Source organism: Lipotes vexillifer, unplaced genomic scaffold (assembly GCF_000442215.2).
Source record: "Lipotes vexillifer unplaced genomic scaffold, Lipotes_vexillifer_v1.1 scaffold1387, whole genome shotgun sequence".
In the NCBI taxonomy this organism is placed as follows: Eukaryota; Metazoa; Chordata; class Mammalia; order Artiodactyla; family Lipotidae; genus Lipotes; species Lipotes vexillifer.
The window spans coordinates 173,134-200,441 of NW_006790426.1; the positions used below are offsets into that span (position 1 = coordinate 173,134).

General features: G+C 37.9%; 1 protein-coding gene across 2 annotated transcripts in view; it reads left to right on the forward strand.

The window, feature by feature from the left end:
* The window catches only part of GRM7 (glutamate metabotropic receptor 7), a 585,198-nt gene that overhangs the window by 162,461 nt on the left and 395,429 nt on the right, over positions 1-27,308 (forward strand). For both annotated transcript variants that reach the window (XM_007463707.1, XM_007463706.1), the window contains exons 2-3: positions 651-792; positions 7,869-8,023. In XM_007463707.1, the coding sequence (XP_007463769.1) occupies positions 651-792; positions 7,869-8,023 (297 nt within the window). The remainder of the gene's footprint in view (positions 1-650; positions 793-7,868; positions 8,024-27,308) is intronic.

Below are 27,308 nucleotides of genomic sequence, written 5' to 3' on the forward strand. Positions count from 1 at the left end.
ACACATTCATTTTTCTGTTTAATCCCCTTTTCTATTAACATGAAATGGGCAATGCTAACTACCTTATAAGGATTTTTAAGATCAGATATCATACATAGAACACACGTTTGTAGGTTGGGCACATAGTATGTGGTCAATAAAAATGTATTACTCTGATTTATAATAGTTGGTCTTGTTGTTTTATTTTTAGATTTACTCCATTGGCTGTGAGCTTGAAAAGTTGGAACGGGTATAAAGGGGAAAAAATTATGAGAATGCAGACACCAGAAAAGCAATAGAAATTGACATGAGTTTTACCTGTTCAAGTACTTTTATATTGTAGTTGACTGTGGTTTTCTTGTAGTGTCTTACATTCATTTTAAAGCCCTCCCATCCAGTTTGTCTACCTAAACTTACCTCTCCAGAATCAGTATCACTGGTGCTCCTTTGCATACAAGTGCACTACTAAGAGAATGAGGCTGTGCCTTACCATGGAAGGTGCACCAAGTATGAACTCAGCATAATGTCCTAAGCCTTCCTCATTCAGCAAATCACCAAGGAAGTGCTATGCCCTCAGAATTTGCAAGTTCCTCCTCCCCGTCTGCTTCCCCTGGTTTGTTTGGTATCTCTGCGAGAACTTTATTGACCCTCTGCTTTCTTTTCTTACACAGGTGGGCTCTGCATTGCCCAGTCCGTGAGAATTCCCCAAGAACGCAAAGACAGGACCATTGACTTCGATAGAATTATCAAACAGCTCCTGGACACACCCAACTCCAGGGCTGTCGTGATTTTTGCCAACGATGAGGATATCAAGTAAGGCTGACTGGTGAAATTTGTTAATATGCATGTTGCAATTTAGGAGACAGAAAGATCAGGATCCTGGCAGACAAAGGGGAAAAGATAGCACAGAATCAAATCGATAATTACATGGTGGCAAAGTCTGTTCGCGCTTTCTACCCCACAGAAGTAATTAGAGCGAACTGTGGAAGCACCGGCATGTTTCTGTCATATATTTCCCCCCCGTTAGCTAAAAAATTGTATTCAATTACTTGTAAAAAGAGAAAAACCCTGGACTTTCTGAAGGTTCTTTTATTAAATAATATATCCACGTGTAACAGACTTTTATCTAAAGAGTGGTTCTTCTTAATGTAAAAGTGCCTTATCTTTCTGGCCGTATTACTCCTGCTTTGGACTTCATGTGTTCAAAACCAAGCTTGTCATATCTCTACATTCTCCAGTCCACTTGTTGTCTTTTTCTTTACCTTGATCCTCCTTGGTGTCAACCCTCTGATTGTTAATTTTGACTTTCCTTTTTAGCTCATTCCTTGGCCAAGCCATGGAGGGCTAACCTTCGAAATGTTTCTAGAACACAAATAGGCCCTGTTTCCATTTCTGACCACTGCCACCTCGGTTGGTCCACAATCCTTATCATTTTTAGAACAAACAGTAATTACACCTGATTTAAAATATCAAAAAATGTTTAAAAATCTAGATTAAAAATAAAAGCTGCATTCATCCTGTCCCGTAGCTAACAACTTCTCCTTTCCAGATGCTATAGCTAATAACTAGTGTCTTGTATATTTTTCTAGGGACAGTGTGTATATTTTTACACAAATGGTAGAACACTATTTTTCTCCACCCTGCTCGCCTTCACTCACTCTTTTTTCATGGAAGTCTCTGAATGTCAGTACCTATAGATCTATTCAGTCTTTTCAATAGCCATGCAGAATTGCATTTTATATATTTCCTGTCATTTATCTAACTGCTCCCTTCCTGATTGACATTTAAGTTTGATTACAAACTTTTGCAGTTACAAATTGTGTTGCGATAAACTTTCTCTTCCACAAATCTGTGTGTGCAAATATGAAATGTTAATATACACATACTTTACAATGTGTGATATATAATATTAACATACTGCAAATATATAATAATGTACAAGTGTATTACTTTATATATTTGTAAGTATTTAAAACAGAAATTCCTGGAAAATAAGTTTCCAGGACAAAGATGCGTTCCTTCTTAAATGTGAATATTGTTTTCCAAAGAGATGTTGCCAGTTTACACCTCTGCTGATGGGAAAGCTGTGTGGATTTTTTTAATCTTAGTTTGTCTCACAGTTCAAAATAATATGTCACTTAATTTGAAGGTGAATATATTTTATTAAGGGTAAAGTTGAAGGTTCCAGGCTATTGTTACCCCCACGTGGAGTATTGCATCTCCATCACTGCCAGCCTGCTGGTCCTGTGTGTCCCCCTCCATGTGTATCCTCCATCTGCTTCTGAATCCACCCATCACTTAATTGGAGTCTGTATTCTCCACTAGTTTGTACACATCATTAAAATGGAGGTGATGCCCCTTTTGACTTCCTTTCATAACCTTAACCCCATCACAGTTTTGAGCTCTGACATGGGTGGCAGGACGAGTAAATGAGAAGAGTATTAAACCACAAGTCAGGATACCCGAGGATGGATTTTTTTTTTTTTGCTACTTAAATGACCACTGTCTCACCTTGGGCACTCCCCACACCCTACTTCCCTAACTCTTTGAGGCCTCAGTTTTCCCATCAGTAAAATGCAAATCCTTTTGAGCTCTTTCTATGATGATCTGGACTTCTGCTTTTCTAGCTTTATTTCATCCCATGCTCCCTCGTGGTTTGTGTCCTGCAGGCAAGGGGCCCTTTGTGTCTCCTCCTTCCTGGGTCTTTGTACATCCTCTGCCAGCTACCTGGAGTGCTTTGCTTCCCCACGTCATCATTTTATTGCCACTGATAGTGTTGCTTTTGAGGGAAGATTTCTCTGAACAATGTAGCTTTGATAAGCTTGTCATAACAGCTCAGTTTCATAGTTTATGTCACTGATGTAATTTTACATCCTTTGATCGTTTAAGTAGTGTCTGTATTCTCCACTAGTCTGTAGGCACCATTAAGACAGAGATGATGCCCCTTTTGACTCCCTTTCATATCCTTAGCCCTTATCACAGTGCTCAGTACATGGCAGATCCTCAGTGAATGTCATCCAGTGAGAACGAATCAGATGCCTAGTCTGTTTAATGATTTAAGTAAAGGCCTCTCCCTCTGAACTTCACGATGCTTTAAAATGTGGTCCTATTTTTGCATGTAGACCCTGCCTTCACTCACTCAGTTCTCCACCTACAATGCATGACTGGTCCTCCAGTGTGTCCTAATCACTCCTCCATCAGGGCTTTGACTCATGGTGTTTCTCCTCTCCTTCTCTACCTGTTGAGTTTGTGTCTGTTCTTCAAGGTTTATTTCAAACGTGCCCTTCTCCATGAAACTGTTTCTCATCACCCCTTAGATGTATCATTTCTCTCCTTACAAAATGCTGATTCTCTCGCTCTTAAGGCATTTTCTTCAACACTTTGTGATTTAGTTATTTAAGGCACTTTGTTGTTATAATATTACTCTTTCTTTTTTTTTGCTCCAGATCTTGTCAACTCATACTTTTCTTAATCATCTCATAAATTTTTTTCACACATATTTTGCACATTCTAAGATACGTAATACATTGATAAGGTTTATATTTAAACCCCTGTTTATATTTATGCACATGGCACATAAAAGACTTATTTACTAATAGCTCTGGTGATTAATTGGTTGTAATATCCTTGACTTGCAGGTAGTGTGAGGTTTTAGTTTGCGATGTAAAAAGGTATAAAATCTGCTCAATAGCTATGCTCATTATTTTTTGCATGGGAGTTTGTGGTTGAATACCATTGTGTAGTGTGACTCATAGAAGTGACAGCAGTAATAATTTTTGAGCACAGTAATAAAAGTCAAGTGCATATATAAGTTTCTTCCAAAACATGAACTTAAGCCCCCTGTTAACCCAAAATGTTACGTTATTTCTTTTTTCAGAAGATCTACACCGTAGATGGGGAATTTTGAGATTTCTTAGAACATTAATTTCAAATACTTTGTCAGAGAATAGCAGTGAGAAGAATTTAATATGTAGATTTTGAAGCTAAGTGCTTAATCAGTCATGGGTACTGATAATTTGAATGTTAGACAAGAGTGTATTGTTTTCCTGAAACACTTTTTTTTCTGATTATAAAAGTAATACAGGGCTATTGTAATCCATTGGAAAATAATGGAAACATTTTTGTCGTTGCATTTTAGTTAAAGGAATTCTTATGTTTACTCTGCCCCCTACTTATCTAGAAGAATTAAAGGTTAGAGAGAATAATCACAAATAATCACAAATCAGGATCGCATAGTAATCCCCTATAAAACTTGCTATCCCAACACTCAGAGATAACCACTAATAAAATTCTGGTTTAACATTTGCAATTATTTTATTCTAAACATAAGTTTTCCCCAACAGAATCAGGATCGCATAGAATTTGATATTCTACTTTTTGCAGTTCACATCTCATACCATAATATGTTTAAATGGTTCAATCTTATTTCTCTTAATAAATTAAACCACACTTTTATGTAAGCATATTAAGGTGAATATTCACTTTTTGTATTTATATCAGTTTGGTCTTTCTTACCTTGTTATAGTTGGCTTCTCCCCATCCTTTTCATGCTCTTCAAACCTCATCAGGACTTTCTCAATGAATTGTTATTAGCAACAAATTGTGTATTATCCTTATTTTTCTGTGCTGTCATACAACTCTATACTTTTAAGTACGCATATATTCATATATGTGGGGCCAGCCTTCATTATGTAAGAACTGAATAATCTTTTTCAGTTTTTTTTAATTTGACTTTTTTTTTCTTACCAGTACCTTGCGGAAATCAAACAATGTATAATTTTAATTGGTCTCTAAGCCATCCTTTGGACGCACTATCATTTCTTTAACCAGTCCCTTATTGCTCTGCATTTAGGTTATCTCCAGTAATGAACATACGATTTTCACAGCATCAGTAATCTTATCCTTTGGATAGATTAGTATCAATAGAAATGGTATCTCTATGGATAGAGTATAAACCATCGTGTTTTATTTTTGCGAAAATAATAAAGGCACATAATTTTTTAAAAAACAAAATATGACTAAAACATTTTTGATGCAAAACATTGGTCTCCTGTCCCATCCCACCATACTCTCTGGTTTTGTTCTCGTTGAGCAATTATTTTATTTCTTTAAGCTAATTCTGCTGCTTTTACCTGCATAATGTGCTTATACTGCAATTTTGGAACTATTACTTTAAAGTATTATCTATCAGTTCCTCTTATGTGAGGTAGAATTTGGCTCATTTACACCTCCTTTATCTTCCCAACATTGTTCTATCAGATTTTCATTGAGTAAAAATCAGAGTTGACATTATTATGATCGTATAAATATTATATACTACAGCATCAAGTATTTTTTCTGTGACCTGATTTTGGGGGGAAAACTTTTTGTTTTTCCTGGAGTTAATATGACAGTTTTTTTACTTGCATAGTTATCTTTAATATTTTATTATTAATGTCCTAGGTCTATCACTTTTCCCATATGTTCATATATATAAAATAATCTGCAAGTTCCCTTACTTTTTCGGACACTTCCCTCCTGAAAGCTCCATCTTTCTGTTTTAAACTAGACTGGTCTCTATTATTTTAAGATTTTCATTTTCTTTCTCTCTCTCTTTCTTTCATCTTTATTCATCATTTATTTTCTTTTTTTTTTGCCGTAGTGCACCCTCCAATGATTTTCTAGTAAAGGAAAAATTAAAGAAAACTTTTTCTGTGTGTTTCACGCCTAAAAATGTTCTTATCCTGCCTCCACACTTAATTACTAGTTGGAAATGTAAGGTGTGGTCTCATATTTATTTTTAAACACATCATACCTGGCACGTAAATGATTTATAGCAAGTATCTATGGTGACTAATGAGTTACAAAACTTGAAACTTGCAAGGCATTTGAGATTCTAAGTTTGCACAGGAAAATCTTTAAGATCCCTTGGATATCTGTCTATCTGTCTTTCCGTCTATCTGTCTGTCTACCTTTATAGCTGCCAGTTCTATTTGTATAGAGATTCTGTGTGTGTTAAATATTAGAATTCTAGATTATGAGTGTTTTTTGCTCAAAATTTGGAAGACATTACTTCATCATCTGTCATCCTTTTTTTTTTTTCCCCCTTCTCTTGAGAGGTTGGTAATATTCTGCTTCTTATTACTCTCCAGAGGTCCCAATTTTCTCTTGAAAGCTTTATTCTCACTTTTTCCAGAATTCTTAATTCTGTGGCATGCTTTATTTCCCCCCATTAAATTGCTGGATGAGTCTCTTTTAATTTGGAAATTCATACTTTCAATTCCTTGCAGGTTTTTTTCATTAAAAAGATATTTAAAACTTTAATTTCTCTTTACATTTGTTCTGGAAATGCTATTAGTTGGATGTAAGTCTTCCTGGGTCTATTCTTTAAGACACTCATCTTTTCTTGTGTATGTTATACCTTTTTGTTGTTGTTTTGCTTTCTGAAAATCTTTCTTCTTTATCTCTTCTAACTTAATTTTAGTTTCATATTTTTAATAACTAAGGGTTATTTCTTATTGTTGTTTCTATCTCATTCTTGAGAATAGAGATGATAATTCTCACTTAACTGCACTTGCTTCTTTTTGTTTATTTTTGTTTGTTTTTTTTGGTATATTTTCTCTGCCTCACTCCACACCAATTTCCTTTCCCTTGTTAATTTATTTGGTTTCTATTTTACCTTGGGAATTTTCCACAATGATTGGTCATTTCCGGCAGTTTCCATTTGAGTAAGACACAGAGAATTCTATGTACATGGGCAGAATTTGTCAACTGACAGGGCTCTGGGTGGACTGGTCAGTCATCCCAGTGGCCATTCCATGAGAGAATTTCTCTGTGTCAGTATCTAGAATCTTTTTCCTGGGGTGGTTCAGATTTTTCCAGAGAAGCTGTTTTCTGCCTGGGAAAACACACCTTTGGTTCCTAGAATTCTGTAAGCAGAGGTGAAAATTTCCTAGAGGGTCTTACCATTTCATTTCTTAATGGTAATTTATCTTCTTCCCTCACTCCCACCACCGTCATGTTTAACTCACCACCTCACATCTGCCACCTTCTACTGTTTGGGTGTTCACAGTATCAGAACCTATTCCTTAGGATTTTATTAGAAAATTACCATTCCATATGCTGCCCAGATGAGAGGGAAGGAGACCTTTGCTTTTTGCAATTTCATATACAGTTTTTCAACCAATCATATTGTATTGAACCATGTACATCTGTGGTACCTGGTATCTACAAGTCCTGAGAGGCAAACCAACCACCAGTGCTGTTGTTACCCACCAAAGCAGTTTCTGTTGCACAAATGTAGTTACCTCTTATCCATCCCCTGTTCTTCCAAAAATATTATTGTATTAATTTCATGAAGAATGAGTTTCCCTTTTTTTATTTGCCCTTATTGCCCTTGTTATTTCTATGCTATGTTCATTTATAGACATGAGTTGTACATGTTTCAAGCTTAATGTGAATTTCTGTTCATTTTTATACATAATTCAAGATGCTTCATTTAGACTGATATATTGATTTCCAGAAAAGATACGTACTACCAGCAGCGAATGGTAGTGCTCATGTCTCCAGCCTCATGCCGAAACTCACAACACAGAATAAAACCAAACAAACGTTTTGGCCAAAATTAAATATTGTGTTCTAATTCACATTTTCCGCCTTTTTAATGTATGTGAATAACCAGCTTACTGGTTATTTATATTACTCCCTTTATCTTTTGATTTTTAATACTCTGCCTATTTACCTCAAGCTACTTTGATTACTTGTCTTATTGGTTTACAAAAACTCTTTATATATTAAGGATGTAAATCCTTTTTCTTACTATTGATCACTTACTTTTTGAGAAATGTTAACTTGCTTTTCTTCTGCTGCTCTTTATCATTAAGATATATTTTTAATGTTCCTCTCCACAGGCAGATCCTTGCAGCAGCCAAAAGAGCTGACCAAGTAGGCCATTTCCTTTGGGTGGGATCAGATAGCTGGGGATCCAAAATAAACCCACTGCACCAGCATGAAGATATTGCAGAAGGAGCCATCACCATTCAGCCCAAGCGAGCAACTGTGGAAGGTATGAGTTTTCTCAGTAGCATGATACTGTAAGAGAATGGTTGGTGCTGTGTAGGGTGGCTAGACGTGTGTCTCTTTGTGGGTTGGGTTTTTTACATAATTTATGCAGGATAGTTTCAAACTTGCAGCCATGAAATACAAATGAGGCCCTATATCTGGTCTGTTCTTTTAGTTGATAACTCATGTTATTTTCATAATAATATCCCTATTAGCATATATCCTTTGTTTTCTTATGCTTCAAGAGCTTTCTGAGAGATCATTACCCTTAATAAGAAGTGAAATAATAACACAATAAAAGTGTATATAAGCGAGCTGCATTTTTCTAAGAGTATTTTCCCTTTGTAATTTCTCCATTACTTCTGTAGCAGGATAACTATAGGGATTCTTTTTTTTTTTTTTTACATCTTTATTGGAGTATAATTGCTTTACAATGGTGTGTTAGTTTCTGCTTTATAACAAAGTCAATCGGTTATACATATACATATGTTCCCATATCTCTTCCCTCTTGCGTCTCCCTCCCTCCCACCCTCCCTATCCCACCCCTCTAGGTGGTCACAAAGCACTGAGCTGATCTCCCTGTGCTATGCGGCTGCTTCCCACTAGCTATCTACTTTACATTTGGTAGTGTATATATGTCCATGCCACTCTCTCACTTTGTCCCAGCTTACCCTTCCCCCTCCCCATATCCTCAAGTCCATTCTCTAGTAGGTCTGTGTCTTTATTCCTGTCTTACCCCTAGGTTCTTCATGACATTTTTTTCTTAAATTCCATATATATGTGTTAGCATATGGTATTTGTTTTTCTCTTTCTGACTTACTTCACTATGTGACAGACTCTAGGTCCATCCACCTCACTACAAATAACTCAATTTCGTTTCTTTTTATGGCTGAGTAATATTCCATTGTATATATGTGCCACATCTTCTTTATCCATTCATCCGATGATGGACACTTAGGTTGTTTCCATCTCTGGGCTATTGTAAATAGAGCTGCAATGAACATTTTCGTACATGACTCCTTTTAAATTATGGTTTTCTCAGGATGTATGCCCAGTAGTGGGATTGCTGGGTCGTACGGTAGTTCTATTTGTAGTTTTTTAAGGAACCTCCATACCTTTCTCCATAGTGGCTGTACCAATTCACATTCCCACCAGCAGTGCATGAGTGTTCCCTTTTCTCCCCACCCTCTCCAGCAACTATAGGGATTCTTTTTCCCCATTACCTCTTGAGGTCTCTTCTGACCCCCAAGATCATGCAGCGTATGATCCAGCTCAGGCAGCAACATCACCTTGCCCTCCTGGGGCTCTTTTGTTCTTGCTTTCTTTTTCTCTTTCTCTTACCTTCTGAGATCGCTGCCCCTTTTCTTTGCCTTTGCCTTCCTTGCTGCTGCAAAGGTTCTTTGAGAGGTAGAAGGAGGAGAGAGCGTTTATTGGCATCTTTCTGATCCAACAAAGGTTGCTGATTACAATTTATGTTCTTCTTTAATTTGAATAGTTATTGCTAAAAGGAGACACTGTAAAGAAAAGCACCTCCTCCGCTGGTATCCTCCTTTGTCTTCCTTTTTGGATGGGCCAGGTCTCCAAAGATTCCATAAAATATGCTTTGCACATTAAAAAGAACTCCATCCTCTCACTCACAAAGAATCAAATATTTGCCTGTCTTTCTATTCTGTCTCTACTCCAGTCTAAGTAATTATTCTCCCCAGAATGCTGCATGTTCTCTGTGGGCCTTTTTAAACAAGCCAGGTTGTGGTTCTGTCACTGTTTCCTTTCTATGTTATCTCAGGGAGATAAAGATCCCATGAGTCACCCATGTGTTCATTGAGAGGCTTTGAATTAATTTCATTCCCAAATATATGTCCGGAGAAGATTGCCTATGTTCCTACCCAACCCAGTACATCTGCAGATGAGCTACAAGAATAAAAGCCATTTTAACTCTTTCCGCTCCTTTTCACTAAAAACTTAACTATCTGCTGTGTGCTTTGCTCTGTGCTGAGTTGGAAAAATAATAAGAGGACAAAAATCCCATCCTCAAAGCATACACAGCTCAGTAAATGTATCAGAAAATAGTTGATGACTATGTAACATGAGAAATACTGCAGGCACAGTGCGGAATACATGGATAGATGGTGTGGGGTAAGGTAAAATGCAAGCTTGTCTAGGGTGGTGATGCTGTGGTTGCAGAAAGATGCCTGAGAGGAGGTAGAATAGGAAGTGATGCAGTAAAGCTCATCAGACAACACGAAGAAACTCCTCTACTCTGAACCCAGGAGGTGGGAGCAGAGGAGTGAAGGAGCAGGGCTTATTGGGGTAACTTTAGATAATTCATTCTGCCGCCCAATTCTTCATTGTAGCCACCCTTAAATCCTTCCAGTTCTTTTTTTTTCTTTACATTTTGTTTTTAACATCTTTATTGGAGTACAATTGCTTTGCAATGGTGTGTTAGTTTCTGCTTTATAACAAAGTAAATCAGCTATACGTATACATATATCCCCATATCCCCTCCGTGTTACGTCTCCTTCCCACCCTCCCTATCCCGCCCCTCTGTGTGGTCACAGAGTAACGAGCTGATCTCCCTGTGCTATGCGGCTGCTTCCCACTAGCTATCTGTTTTACATTTGGTAGTGTATATAAGTCCATGCCGCTCTCTCACTTCGTCCCAGCTTACCCTTCCCCCTCCCTGTGTCCTCAAGTCCATTCTCTACATCTCCGTCTTTATTCCTGTCCTGCCCCTAGGTTCTTCATGACCATTCTTTTTTTTTTTTTTTAAATTCCATATATATGTGTCATCATATGGTATTTGTTTTTCTCTTTGTGACTTACTTCACTCTGTATGACAGAGTCCATCCACCTCACTACAAATAACTCAATTTTGTTTCTTTTTATGGCTGAGTAATATTCCATTGTATATATGTGCCACATCTTCTTTATCCATTCATCTGTCAGTGGACACTTAGGTTGCTTCCATATCCTGGCTATTGTAAATAGAGCTGCAGTGAACATTGTGGTACATGTCTCTTTTTGAATCACGGTGTTCTTAGGGTATATGCCCAGTAGTAGGATTGCTGGGTCGTATGGTAGTTCTATTTTTAGTTTTTTAAGGAACCTCCATACTGTTCTCCATAGTGGCTGTATCAATTTACATTCCCACCAACAGTGCAAGAGGGTTCCCTTTTCTCCACACCCTCTCCAGCATTTATTGTTTTTAGGTTTTTTGATGATGGCCATTCGGACCGGAGTGAGACGATACCTCACGGTAGTTTTGATTTGCACTTCTCTAATGATTAGTGATGTTGAGCATCCTTTCATTTGTTTGTTGGCAGTCTGTATATCCCCTTTGGAGAAATGTCTATTTAGGTCTTCTATCCATTTTTGGATTGGGTTGTTTGTTTTTTTGATATTGAGCTGCATGAGCTGCTTGTAAATTTTGGAGATTAATCCTTGGTCAGTTGCTTCATTTACAAATATTTTCTCCCATACTGAGGGTTGTCTTTTTATCTTGTTTATGTTTTCCTATGCTGTGCAAAAGCTTTTAAGTTACATTAGGTCCCATTTGTTTATTTTGTTTTTATTCCCATTTCTCTAGGAGGTGGGTCAAAAGGGATCTTGCTGTGATTTATTTCATAGACTGTTCTGCCTATGTTTTCATCTAAGAGTTTTATAGTGTCTGGGCTTACATTTAGGTCTTTAATCCCCTTGGAGTTTATTTTTGTGTATGGTGTTAGGGAGTGTTCTAATTTCATTCTTTCACATGTAGCGGTCCAGTTTTCCCAGCACCACTTATTGAAGAGGTTATCTTTTCTCCATTGTATATTTTCACCTCTTTTATCAAATATACAGTGACCATATGTGTGTGGGTTTCTCTCTGGGCTTTCTATCCTGTTCCATTGATCTGTAGTTCTGTTTTTGTGCCAGTACCATACTATCTTGATTACTGTAGCTTTGTAGTATAGTCTGAAGTCTGGGTGCCTGTTTCTTCCAGCTCTGCTTTTCTTTCTCAAGATTGCTTTGACTATTCGGGGTCTTTTGTGTTTCCATATATATATTGTGAAATTTTTTGTTCTAGTTCTGTGAAAAACACCAGTGGTAGTTTGATAGGGATTGCATGGAATCTGTAGATTGCTTTGGGTAGTGTAGTCTTTTTCACACTGTTGACTCTTCCAATCCAAGAACATGGTATATGTCTCCATCTGTTTGTATCATCTTTAGTTTCTTTCATCAGTGTCTTGTAGTTTTCTGCATACAGGTCTTTTGTCTGTATAGGTAGGTTTATTCTTAGGTGTTTTATTCTTTTTGTTGCAATGGTAAATGGAAGTGTTTCCTTAATTTCTCTTTCAGGCTTTTCATTATTAGTGTATAGGAATGCCAGAGTTTTCTGTGCATTCATTTTGTATCCTGCTACTTTACCAAATTCATTGATTAGGTCTAGTAGTTTTCTGGGAGCATCTTTAGGATTCTCTATGTATAGTATCATGTCATCTGCAAACAGTGACAGCTTTACTTCTTCTTTTCCGATTTGGGTTGCTTGTATTTCTCTTTCTTCTCTGATTGCTGTGGCTAAGACTTCCAAGCTGTGTTGAATAATAGTGGTAAGAGTGGACAACCTTGTCATGTTTCTGATCTTAGAGGAAATGTTTTCAGTTTTTCACCATTGAGAATGATGTTGGCTGTGGTTTGTCCTATGTGACCTTTATTATGTTGAGGTAAGTCCTCTCTATGCTTACCTTCTAGAGGGTTTTTATCTTAAATGCGTGTTGAATTTTGTCAGAAGCTTTTTCTGCGTCTACTGAGGTGATCATATGGTTTTTCTCCTTCAATTTGTTAATATGGTGTATATCATTGATTGATTTGCTTATATTGAAGTATCCTTGCATTTCTGGGAAAAACTCCATCTGATCATGGTGTATGATCCTTTCAATGTGCTGTTAGACTGTCTGCTAGTATTTTGTTGAGGATTTTTTCATCTATGTTCACCAGTGATATTGGCCTGTAGTTTTCTTTCTTTGTGACATCTTTGCCTGGTTTTGGTATCAGGGAGATAGTGGCCTCGTAGAAAGAGTTTGGGAGTGTTCCTCCCTCTGCTATATTTTGGAAGAGTTTGAGAAGGATAGGTGTTAGCTCTTCTCTAAATGTTTGATAGAATTCACTTGTGAAGCCATCTGGTCCTGGGCTTTTGTTTGTTGGAAGATTTTTTAATCACCGTTTTAATTTCAGTGCTTGTGATTGGTCTGTTTATATCTTCTATTTCTTCCTGGTTCATTCTCGGAAGGTTGTGCTTTTCTAAGAATTTGTCCATATCTTCCAGGTTGTCCATTTTATTGGCATATAGTTGCTTGTAGTAATCTCTCGTGATCCTTTGTGTTTCTGCAGTGTCCGTTGTTACTTCTCCGTTTTCATTTCTAATTCTATTGATTTGAGTCTTTCCCGTTTTTTCTTGATGAGCCTTGATAACGGTTTATCAATTTTCTTTATCTTCTCAAAGAACCAGCTTTTAGTTTTATTGATCTTTGCTGTTGTTTCCTTCATTTCTTTTTCATTTATTTCTGATCTGATCTTTATAATTTCTTTCCTTCTGCTAACTTTGCAGTTTTTTTGTTCTTCTTTTTCTCCTTGATTTAGGTGTAAGGTTAGGTTGTTTATTTGAGATGTTTCTTGTTTCTTGAGGTAGGATTTTACTGATAGAAACTTCCCTCTTAGAACTGCTTTTGCTGCATCCCATAGGTTTTGGGTCATCATGTATTCATTGTCATTTGTTTCTAGGTATTTTTTAATTTCCTCTGATTTCTTCAGTGTCCTCTTGCTTATTTAGTAGTGTATTGTTTAGTGTCCATGTGTTTGTATTTTTAGCACATTTTTTCATGCAGTTGATATCTAGTCTCATGGTGTTGTGGTTGGAAAAGATACTTGATACGATTTCAATTTTCTTAAATTTACCAAGGCTTGATTTGTTACCCAAGATATGATCTGTCCTGCAGAATGTTCCATGAGCACTTGAGAAGGAAGTGTATTCTGTTGTTTTTGGATGGAAAGTCCTATAAATATCAATAAAGTCCATCTTGTTTAATGTGTCATTTAAAGCTTGTGTTTCCTTACTTATTTTCATTTTGGTTGATCCATCCATTGGTGAAAATGGGGTGTTAAAGTCCCCTACTATGATTGTGTTACTGTCAGTTTCCCCTTTTATTTGCCTTATGTATTGAAGTGCTCCTACGTAGGATGCATAAATATTTACAATTGTTATACCTTTTTCTTGGATTGATCCCTTGATCATTATGTAGTGTCCTTCTTTGTCTCTCGTACCAGTCATTATTTTAAGGTCTGATATGAGAATTGCTACTCCAGCTTTCTTTTGATTTCCATTTGCATGGAATGTCTTTTTCCATCCTCTCACCTTCAGTCTCTATGTGTCCCTAGGTCTGAAGTGGGTCTCTTGTAGACAGGGTCTTGTTTTTGTATCCATTCAGCCAGTCTGTGTCTTTTGGTTGGAGCATTTAATCCATTTACATTTAATGTAGTTATCAATAGGTATGTTCCTGCTACCATTTTGTTAATTGTTTTGGGTTTGTTATTGTAGGTCTTTTCCTTCTCTTGTGTTTCTTGCGTAGAGAAGTTCCGCTAGCATTTGTTGTAGAGCTGGTTTGGTGGTGCTGAATTCTCTTAGCTTTTGCTTGTCTGTAAAGGTTATAATTTCTCCATTGAATCTTCATGAGATTCTTGCTGGGTAGAGTCATCTTGGTTTTAGGTTTTTCCCTTTCATCACTTTAAATATGTCCTGACACTCTCTTCTGCCTTGAGAGTTTCTGCTGAAAGATCAGCTGTGAACTTTATGGGGATTCCCTTGTATGTTATTTGTTGTTTTTCCCTTGCTGCTTTTAATATTTTTTTCTTTGTATTTAGTTTTTTGTAGTTGTTGTTTTTGCTGTACATGGGCCTCTCACAGTTGTGGCCTCTCCCGTTGCGGAGCACAGGCTCCAGACGCGCGGGCTCAGCGGCCACGGCTCATGGGCCCAGCTGCTCTGCGGCATGTGGGATCCTCCTGGACCGGGGCACGAACCCACGTCCCCTGCATCGGCAGGCAGACTCTCAGCGACCTCGCCACCAGGGAAGCCCTGTGTTTAATTTTTGATAGTTTGACTAATAAGTGTCTTGGCCTGTTTCTCCTTGTATCTATCCTATATGGGATTCTCTGCTCTTCCTGGACTTGATTGACTATTTCCTTTCCCATATTAGGGAAGTTTTCAACTATAATCTCTTCAAATACTTTCTCAGTCCCTTTTTTTTTCTCTTCTTCTTCTCAGGCCCCTGTAATTCGAATGTTGGTGCATTTAATGTTGTCCCATAGGTCTCTGACACTGTCCTCATTTCTTTTCATTCTTTTCTTCATTCTGCTCTGTTTTAGTTATTTCTACTATGTTATCTTCAAGGTCACTTATCCATTCTTCTGCCTCAGTTATTCTGCTATTGACTCCTTCTACAGAATGTTCAATTTTATTTATTGTGTTATTCATCATTGTTTGTTTGCTGTTTAGTTCTTCTAGGTCCTTGTTAAACGTTTTTTGTATTTTTGCCATTCTATTTCCAAGATTTGGGATCATCTTTACTGTCATTACTCTGAATTCTTTTTCAGGTAGACTGCCTATTTCTTCTTCATTTGTTTGTTCTGGTGGGTTTTTACTTTGCTCCTTCATCTGCTGTGTGTTTTTCTGTCTTCTCATTTTCCTTACCGTACGGTGTTTGGGGTCTCCTTTTTACAGGCTGCAGGTTCATAGTTCCCGTTGTTTCTGGCGTCTGCCAAAAGGTTGGTTCAGTGGGTTGTGTAGGCTTCCTAGTGGGGGGGACTGGTGCCTGTGTTCTGGTGGATGAGGCTGGATCTTGTTTTTTTGGTGGCCAGGACCACGTTCATTGGTGTGTTTTGGGGTGTCTGTTACCTTATTATGATTTTAGGCAGCCTCTCTGCAAATGGGTACATTTGTGTTCCTGTTTTGAGAGTTGTTTGGCATAGGGTGTCCAGCCCTGTAGCTTGCTTTTTGTTGACTGGAGCTGGGTCTTAGCGTTGAGATAGAGATCTCTGGGAGATCTTTTGCTCTTTGACATTATGTGGAGCCGGGAGGTCTCTCATGGACCAGTGTCCTGAACTCAGGTCTCCCACCTCAGAGGCACAGGCATGACACCCCGCCCGAGCACCAAGACCCTTTTAGCCACGCGGCCAGGCGTATGGGGAGTTTCTTGCCTTTTGGGAAGTCTGAGGTCTTCTGACAGCATTCAGTAGGTGTTCTGTAGGAGTTGTTTCACATGTAGATGTATTTCTGATGTATTTGTGGGGAGGAAGGTGATCTCCACGTCTTCCTCCTCTGCCGTCTTGAAGGTCTCTCTACATGTTGTTTTTGAAAATGCTCCTGCCAGAAGATAGAGATGCAGCCAGAGGTGTAGCGTGTGGTGCCAACTCTCTGGTTCCATGGATTCCCCCTTCCAGTTCCTTAAAAAGTTTCCCATTCATTGGGAAAACTCTTCCCTCACCTAAAGTAGTGGTCACTGCGCTATTTGCCTGACTAACTCCTTTCTATTCTTTGGGTCTCTGCTTAGATATTAATTTTCCTTGAAAGCCATCTGCAACCATTGCACGCCATCTAGGTCTGGTTAGGGGCTCCTTCTGTTGCTTCTATTGCACCCTACATACTCCATACCATTATGATATCTCTTTACTTGTCTCTATGTGGAAACCTATCCACTATGCATCATTGTATCACCAGCACCTTGAACTTGGCCTGGATATGGCAGATGATCAAACATGTTTTTAAGTGGTTGGATGCCTGGATGGATGGAGGAATTACAGGCAACATAAAGGTATGGCACAAAATATGGATGAGAAGTGGACCAGAGTTGGATCATGAAGGGTCTTAGAAACTACACTTAGGAATTTGTATTTCAGGCAGCATCTGAGTATGAAAATGGGATGTGATAAGAGGGATTTAGAAAGCTCACTCAGATGACTCTATGGAGGGGTGAAGTGTAAGATTTGGGTGGGTGTCAAAGCAAAGGAACAGATTACAGGGTCTCTTCTGATGTCCTCTCTTCCTAAGCAGTAGGTACATCATAGGCATGTTAGTAACTATGGTTTCTACCTCCAGCTTCAGGATATTTTAGGAAATTACTAAGTACTTCAAAAATTTTATAAATTCTTGAAACAAAATACTTCTTCATGTATATTTAGGGATACACAGAGTTATTACATTAGACACAAAATAGCATCCTGAATCTGCCAAGAAAAATGTGGTCTCAAAAATGAAATGGAGGAGAAATGGTATTATCCATGAAAGTACTACTGAAATGTGATGGAACAGCAACTCTTCATGCCAAACTCTCCATTCCTCCCCAGGTAGAACATGAGGCTTTTCATATGACTGTTTAGAAATGGTGTGGCTTCTATCTAGCCATATTGTCTTCTGCATTGATAAAAAGAGCACCAATGTTTAGGATGAGACCACAGGATTGTGGCTGTGCATTTATAGTGCCACACTCCTAAGGAAGTGAAAAAGGAAATGCATTCCATCGCACTAAGTTTTCTGAACAAAGCTATGAAATATCTCAAATGAAACTACAGAATGTATTCTGTATGAGCAATTAAGTTTTCCTCTCCTGTGTTTTTTTCCTTTTCTTTTCCTTTTTGGTGGTTGTTCCATACTGGATGCTACTGGGATGGACATCATCCAAATAGTCACAATTCTGCTACATCCCTCTATCTTTGCCTGGGTTGTGCAGTGCTGTACCTTGTAATGTAAATAAGAAAAACCCAATCAATAATCAACATGTCTTTTTTCCTTTCGATCATATTTTGAACACATTTGGCAAACACATGAAGTTTTGACTTCTCTTCTGTGTATCTGCATGAACAATTAACGACAAATTGCCTTAGGCCAAAGGGCTAGCAAGTGCATTGCCCCTGTGAAAGTCATGTTCATCTTCTTTTAGCTTCTATCTGTATTTATTCTCCATTTGTAGAAATCAAGTCCTCAGTGTTTGCTGGCCCAGGGGGTCATTTTCCCCCACTTTGAATTAGATGATGTTAGGAACCATGCCCAGGAAAGGTCACCCCTGGCCCTGTTGTCTGCCCAGCATTCACGGGAGATCTCAGAGTGTTTCCAGACTTGGCAGCACTTCTCCAGCTCCTGAGCCAAAACTCTTCTATCATTTTTAGTTTTTCTGTATTGTCTGCTGAGTCAAGGGACCCCTGGCATTTCCCTCTCTTCTGTTGCCCCATTAACAGGGATTCCCCAGTCCTTGTCTCCAGCCCTGAACAAGTCCTCAAAGCAAAATGCCCAAATCGCCTTCCACTCTTTGCCCTCCAAAATGCTCTACTTCTCTGAGGGTAGGCTGTCCTGGGCATCCTCTACTTATAGCCAGCAAGGATCATGGGTCAGGTTCTTTTCATCTCTGACATAATCATTAACATTAGGGAGCGAGCATAATGAGGGGTGGATTTTCAAAGCCGACTCTAATGGTTCTGACTATTGGTGATGATTTTCAAATGGGTGTATAGCACAGCTTGGTTCCTGAATTAAATCTGTGATACATGTAAGAAAAGACAAAAAGCTTTCTGGACCTGGCATGAAAAAATTGGTTATTTCATGCATTTTCTAACTCAAGATAGAAACAGTTTCTTTATTTTTTCTTAAAACCAGAGATCAAAGTTTTGAAGAACTGAACTAAAATGTTTTTGGCTCCAATTTAGATATACCCTACTTTAGTCTTCCTTGATTACCTGGAATGTTCCACACACATCATCAAGTTTTGTTAGGGGAATGAGAGAAAATGCCAAGAAATGAAATATTGCCTTAAATCACAATATTATTTCTAAGCAATGCTATAATTAATAAAAGACCTATAACCTTGTTTAATGAAAGAGCAGTGAGACTATTCCATGTTCAGTGTTATGACAGGTTTTTTCGTTGAATCTGTCATAAATGTTTATAAGCTCTAGCAAGGAATCAGCCACTGACCTAAACACTGAGCTATAGCGAGTGACAATGCAGATCACACCCCTGCTCTCCTGGAGTTACCCTCCTAATACGGAGTTGACAAGTGATAACGAAGAGTATAAATAAGAAAATATCGCATTGGGATAATTACTATCAAGTGTATTTCCTTAAGGACCAACTTGTAAATTATTGAGACACAAATGAAAAAGAAAGAAGAGAGACAAGGCAACCAGTATACCATGCAGGTTAAAAAAAAGATAAGAGATTTGGAGGATCTGTAGGAATGTCAGTAGCTCAAGCCTCTTGAACCTGTTCTGGACTCCTGGCACATATTCATATCAGATCCTTACACTGCCTAAAATACCCAAGGTTTCCCATTTCACTGTTTCTGACCGATCTGGAAAATACTGGTTTTTTTGTGGTTGATCAAATCATTAATGTTTTTAAAGACTTCCTTCTTTTTCCAGAGTTAGTCTATGCTGAGAAACCAAACTCAGTGCTCCCGCAGTCCAAAGGGTGTCACATACCCACTTTATGACAAACACAAATCATACTCATGGGCAGCAAGCCCCACTGGAATCTGATCCTTTAGGACAGTGCCTAAGACCCATGGCTTCCCTGGGCTTATCCATCTTTTATTTTTTTCTGAAACTTTGGCAATTACTAATGTAGCCCTAGCATATAGTAAGTCCTAAAAAAACAAATTTATCATTTTTGTCTGTTATATCTGAATCTATCTATAATGGCTGAACATACAAAAGACTATATATTTGTATGAATTTGAAGTTTCTTAGGATGGCAGAAATATTCATCCAAAATGTCTTTTGTCTCTGACTTTGTATTCTAAGATATTTAGTCAAAAAGGTCTCCATTTCAGGATTTGACCATAAGTTTCAAAGGTGGGTTTATACACTTTTCTATTTGCTTCCCTTAAGAGTGTCTCTTGCCTTCTTTGTTCATCTTGCCTTTTCTTTCAGATTTTGAGAGACTTCCCATGCAGGACTGACACGATGGCTCAATTAGGCGATTTCCTGAGATGTCACAAACAAACACGGAAAGGCTCAGCCTTGACTCCTCAGAAAGCAGAAAGTACAGCAGAGGCTGCCTCTATTTGTGTTAGACATTTCATTGGGAACTTCCTTTCCAAACTGTACTGCTTGTTTCTTTCATAGATGGTATATTTGGTGTTGTATCTAAAAGGTGTCACCATACCCAAGGTCATCTTAGATTTTCTCTTATGTTATCTTCTAGGGGTTTTATAGTTTTGTGTTTTACATTTAGCTCTAGTATCCATTTTCAGTTAATTTTTGTGTAGAGTGTAAGGTGTGTGTCTAAACTGAATTTTTTTCATGTGGATGTCTAGTTGTTAAACCACCATTTGTTGAGGAGACTATCTTTGCTCCATTGTATTGCCTTTGCTCTTTTGTCAAAGATCAGCTGACTGTATTTATGGGGGCCTATTTCTGGATGCTCTCTTCTGTTGCATTGACCTATTTGTCTATTATTTCTCAGATACCACATTCTCTTGATTACTATCACTTTATAGTAAGTCTTGAAGTTGGGTAGCATCAGTCCTCCACCTTCATTCTTCTCCTTCAATATTGTGTTAGCTATTGTGAGTCTTTTGCCTCTTCATGTAAACTTTAGAATCAGTTTGTTGGTATCCATAAAATAATTTCCTGAGGTTTTTATTGGGATTGCATTGAATCTATAGGTCAATTTGGGTAGAACTGACATCTTCACCATATTAAGTTTCCCTCTCCATGAACATGGAGCATTTCTACATTTATTTAGTTCTTCTGTGATTTCATTCATCAGTGTTTTGTAGTTTTTCTCATATAGATCTTGTACATATTTTATTAGATTTATACCTAAGGATATAATAAGGATAGTTTTATGTCTTCTTCCCAATTTATATAACTTGTATTTCCTTTTCCTTGCCTTACTGCATTAGCAAAGACTTCCGTTATGAAAATGAAAAGGTATAGTGGGAGGGGACATCCTTGCTTTGTAGTTTATCTTAGTAAGGGAAAGCTTTGAGTTCCTCACCATTAAGTATGATGTTAGCTGTAGATTTTTTTGTAGATATATAATTTTTTTTTAACAAACTTAGACTATAAGGTAAAATAAAATAAAAATTCAGATAGTTTCAAGAACGATTGTTGCCTTCACTGTACATGCCTACAGTTAGAACCAGATAATAACATAGGTAATGTTATTTTGTTAAATTTTATCATGAAATGAAGCCATTTTGTATACATAAGAATTCTATGTAGGAATAGGAATTAGGAATTCTATGAAAATATTTATGCAAGGATTGTCCTTGAAGAAAAATGTAAGCTAGGGAATGCTTTTTTAATTGTGAAATCAGCACAGCTATGGTTCATTGATCGGCAAAAACATTATTTTAAAAAAGAGAGAGAGATGTAATATTTCAAACAAATACCCTACTGTGTTGAAATTAGAAATGTAGAAATATTGATAACCTAAGTTTAATTTTGATTTGAAAAGCAGAATGTGAAAATGTCTTAATAAAACATTTTTTAGGCCGAGGAATATGACACTGATAATATTATTTTGGGATTCCATTCACTTAGCACATTCCACACTGCATTGATTCCTTGCTTAAAATAAATCATGACTTTTATGTGCTCTTTGCCCAACTGAGAACTGATTGTGTGTGTAATATGTGCATACTGTTCCTCTAACTATACCTCCAGCAACTTTCCTCCCTGAGTCATCACATTCTGGAATTTTCACTTTATAAATATACCTCCCCCTTTCTTTTATCCACTCCAAAATTGTATTCACTGTCATCACATCATCATTAATGTTTCTTTTTTTCTTTTCTTTTTTTTTTTTTTCCTCTTCCTTGCGATATGCTGGCCTCTCACTGTTGTGGCCTCTCCCGTTGCAGAGCACAGGCTCCGGACGCACAGGCTTCGCAGCCATGGCCCACGGGCCTAGCCGCTCAAGGGCATGTGGGATCTTCCTGGACCGGGGCATGAACCCGTGTCCCCTGCATCGGCAGGCGGACTCTCAACCACTGCGCCACCAGGGAAGCCCTAATGTTTCTTTATATCACAGAATTATAGGTAATGAGCTGTTAAATGTGGAAGAGATCATTTATTGTCAATCAGTTAACAAATGTTGGCTGTCTACTCTCTGGCACTGACCAGGTACTGGTAACCAGAAAACAAAAATTCTTTCCCTCGTGGAGATTAAGGTATAGCAGAGGGGGAGAGATAATTATTAATAGGCTTAATAAATAAGTAAATAATAGACAGTGTTAGCTGTTGGTAAATTGTATAAATTTTATCTCTTTATGGATATTCTCATTTTGTTTATTCATCATTTTCTTAGTTTTCTTTCTTTGTTCATGATTTCCTTTAAATATTTGCGATATTTAAGACAATTGACTCAAAATCTTTTTCTAGTAAGTCCAATGTCTGGGCATACTAATGGATGGTTTATGTCATTTTCCCCCTTTGAATGTACTATACCTACCTACTTCTTTGTATGCTTTGTGATTCTTTTGTTGAAAACTGGGCATTTGAATATTATAATGTGGTACCTCTGAAACTCATATTCTCCATCTCTCCCAGGGTTTGATGTTCTTGCTTGTCAAAGGCAGAAGTTGTTGGTTTGTTTACTGACTTCTCCAAACTTAAAAAGACAGTATTCCTTTTCATGTATGGTCACTGAACTGCCTGCTCTGTTAGCTTGTATTCAGCTAGCATTTTGACAGAGATTTCCTTGAATGCCAGGAGCTAAAACAAAAAAAATACTTTTCATAGCTGATTAATTTATTAGGTCTGCCATAACAAAGTGCTATAGACTGGGTGGCTTAAACAACAGAAATTTATTGTTTCACAGTTCTGAAGGCTAGAAGTCCAAGATCAAGGTGTTGGCAGGGTTATTCCTTGTTAGGGTTATGAAAGAAAATCTGTTCCATGCCTCTTGCCTACCTTCTGATGATTTGCTGGCAATCTTGGTATTTCTTGGGTCCCTTTCATCTTCACATGATGATCTCCCTATGTGTGAATGTCTCTCTGTTCTGATTTTCCCTTTTATGAGGATGCCTTTCATATTGGAAAGGGTCCACGCTAAAGTCTTCATCTTAACTTTACTAATTACATTTGTAATGACCTATTTCGAATAAGGTCACATGTGAGATGCTGGGGTTTTGGGTTTCAACATGTGAATTTTCAGGGAGGCTTAATTTAACATGTAGCACTCAGTATTTGTGGATTGGCTCTGTTCTGGGGCCTTCCTGCCACACATAACCAGGCTGTTTGCAATTCTGCCTTAGCCTTTACTTCCTGCTTGTGCTGAACCTAGAGATTAGTCAAAGATGAAAGTTTAAGGTCAGGTCTTCTCATGATTTTTCTGAGCATCCATCCTGCCCTGGATATATGTGTGACTTTCTATATTCCCCAGTATACACAGGCATTTCTGAATGTCCTAATTTCCCAAAGAAACTCTTTTCAGATTTTCCTCCAAGGCTTTCTGCTGTCTGTTGTTTGTTTCCACCATAATATTTTGTTCTAGATGACAATTGGTTTTCCATTCACCTTATAATGTTTATGAACAATGCCCATGTTCTTCCCTCCCTCAGTGAGTCCCACGTTAGGTAAAACAAAGCTAAGTATGTTGTGTCAATCCTTCAGGTAGTCCCCATGAAGGTTGGAATAGAGAAACACGATACTTTGCTAATAAAGTCTACTCTGCTTTGTCCTGAGAACCAAGTGCTAGGGTCTCCCCCTATGAATGCAGGCTGTGGCCTTCAGGTCTTCAAGACTGCCATTGAGGTAGGGTGGGGTGGGAAAAAGAAAATAAAAATGCCACAAAGCTTTTCTACTCTTTTCAAGTTGGCCTTTTTCTTGATTCAGCATTCACTTGATTACTGTAAATCTTTGACCATTGTCCAGAGTTCTGGCAAAGTTGGTTTTGACAATTTCTGCTTATTTTCAATATTTCTGTTGAGGGACAGGAGTTTGGAGATGCCTGTTCTGTTGTTTTGTCGACATCACACCTGACAAGTGCTCTAAAGAAAGAAAAAGTAGGGCAGGGTAAGGGACATCATCAGCAGTGGTGGTGGCTGTTGCAGTTTTAAACAGAGTGGTCAAGGTAGGCTTCATTGACAAGATGACTTTTGATAAATGATTCAAGGAAGTGAAGGGACCAAGCATACAGCTGGGGGAAGATTATACTGAGCATAGAAAGCAGTACAAGGGACCTAGGGCAGGAAGATCCCTGGTGTATGTGAGGAAGAAGGAAGCTGATGAGGCTCTAGCAGAGTGAGCAAGAAGGAGCTAAAGTCAAAAGATAATGGGAGGAATGGGAGGGTGGAATCACACAGGACCTTGAAGGCCGTTATAAAGATTTTACCATTTATTAGGAGGAAAGTAGAAGATCTTTGCAGCATTTGAACACAAGAATAACTTAATCTATCCAACATGTTAAAAAGGATAATGCTAGCTCTTCGGCTGAATATAGGGGAACAAGGATGGAGTCTGGGAGAGTGATTCTGATGCTGTTACAGTACACCACAGAAGAGATGATAGTAGAATGAAACTGGGAGGAAGCAATGAAGGCAATGAAAAGTGTATGGATTTAAAATCTAATTTGAAAGTAAAGCCAATAGGATTTTGGACATAAGAAAGATAAGTCAAGAATGATTGCAAAGTTCTTTACTTGAGCAACTAGAGAGATGGAATTGTCATTAGCTGATGGGGGAAACAGTAATTAGAGCAGTTTTTATGTGAACAGACAGCAATGTCAAATTTGGATGTGTTGAGCTGGAAATATTTATTAGACATCCAAGTGGAGATGTGAAGTAGACAGTTGGGAATGTGAGCCTGGAACCTTTAAGAGCCTTTTGGAAAGAAAATTATTTTCCTGGAATCATTGAAATAGAGATGACATTTATAGAAGTAATATAGAAAATAATAGGGAACCAAAGAGTGATTGCTCTAACCTTCCGATATTAAGAGGCTGGGAAGGGGAGAAAGTAGATTGACCGGTGAGATCACATGAGCCTGGTTTCTTGGAACCAGGTTAAGAAAATGTTTCAGAGTATAAGTATTTTATCAGCATCATCAAAATGCTATTGCTTAGTCAGGTAGAGGTAACGGAGAATTGACCATTTAACTTGGCAGTGTGGAGTTCATTGGTGATTATTTGACCAGTTGTTACATTGGAGTGGTGTTGGAAAAAGCCTGGTTGAAGTATGTTTAAGAGAGAAATGGGAGAGTTAGTCTATAGTTAAATATCATCCCCTAGAACTACTACTACCCTCTCCCAGTTTTCATACCACAGACCTCAAGGAAGGCGGACATGGTCACCCAGATCTTTTGAGTATATTCGAAGGATATTCCACCGTAAATGGCAAAAGAGGGGCAATATATAGGACAAATAATAATTCCATCCTCCAGAGTATCAAGCCAATTTTGCATATGAGGTCATGTCATGACACACAGAGTAAAAACCTTAGAGGAAGGCAAGTATCTACTATCGTTGCAACATGATGCAGTCTACTTCTAGGCATTTGTTTCATACATTTGTACTTGTTTATATTTTGGCTTATAGAAAATATGTGGTGTGTGTGTTTGTGTGTGTGCATACGTGTGTGTGTGTTATACAATCACCACCAACTAACTTTTGTTAGATACAGAGAGAGTGAATTTAGGTGTGAATATAACTGAGCTCACTTCTTATGTTGCACCACCATTGAGCTACGGTGCTGAGTAGGCATGGGAAAATATTTCCACTCCAGTTTTCTCATATAGAAAATGAATGGAAAGGATTAAATGATTAGTGAGAAATTTTGTAGCCCTCACGTTCACGTTCTCTGATTATCTATTGCAAAAAAAAAAAAAATGTGTGCGTGCAATGTAGGCAAAAAGAACTAACAAGGCTGTTGCCAAGAGGAATAGGTGAAAGAAGAAAGAGAAGAAATCACAAGTATAGCAAAGTTCTGAGGACAGGATTAAAATAGATGGAAAAAAACCTGAAAATACCCACTTGGGTTTTATTCATGTATAGTACAGTTAGGAAACAATGAAATTAATAGAGGAGAAGTCGAATAAGAAGAAAAACAGGAAAGGGAACCAGGGAGAGGTGAAGTGTAAAATCGGAAGCTGAGAGAAAGGAAGAAATGCACAAGTAGAGAGTAGAGGGCAAGAAAATCACAAATACCTTAACCCTTTGAAAAGCCCTATCCTTGAAACTGATGAGTCCAAACATTACTGTTCTTCTGTTTCCAGAGCTATTTTTTTAATTCTTATCACAAGAAAAAGGAAAGAATTTTTTATCTGTTTTCACCATTTAGAAGAGCACTGACTTGGTCCGTCACCTGGAAGAAGGCAGTAAGATAAAGACTGAGAATAAGGCCTCTTTCTTTGTCAGCAGTGGGTCATCCCAAGAGCCCACAGACTCGCCTGTGGGCTGTGAAGAACTGTACCTACAGTAGTTAGAAAATGTCATTAGTTTAGACTGAGTGTGAATAATAAGAGAGAGGCCCTTGAAACGGTTACATGCAGAGCTGACTATGAAAGCGAGGCTGAAGTGAGAATTTAAAGGGCCATTAACTTAGCCAAAAGGATGGCTGGAAGAAAAATCATTTATAAAAATTGGCAGGTTGAAGGGGCTTCCTTAATGTTCTTTAACAAAAATTAGATGTTTGATAATCTCTTCTTACAGGGGAAAAAACCCTCAAAATTAGAAATCTTTTTTTTTAGGTTCAGTATGTTCTAGACGTTAGGTGTGTGCTATTAGCTTAATTAGAATTTTAAAGTTAAAATGACCTTCCAACTTTAAGTAGAAACTCTTTTCTTCTCTTAGTCAATTGTGAAAGAGGATGTTTTTCACAGTATTTGTCACTTGACTTAGAAAGTTGCTTCCCTAACCTCTTAATGCTCCATCCTCTTTAATTTTGCTAAAACTATTTTTTCTCCAAGTTCACATTTTAGACAAAAATAACAGTTTGTCTTTTGGATTCGAGGAGGTTTTGGCGCAAGACAACATGTTTGAGTTTTCGAAGCCCCTTACTTAACGTAAATTCAACACACTTTATTTGAGTACAGCCCAGAAATCCTAATAAGTTCTAGAGATAAGGGATAGGATACCACCCCCATATTAAAGGTACTCTTGGTGTATTTGGGGGATCAGATTAAAAAAATCAGACCATCATAATGATCTCAGAGAGACACAGTGAGCGGTCTTGAAGAGAAATCTTAGTTCCCTGCCCAGGAATTGAACCTGGGTAGCCTGGATGAAAAGCAGGAATCGTAGCTGCTAGTTCAGCAGGGG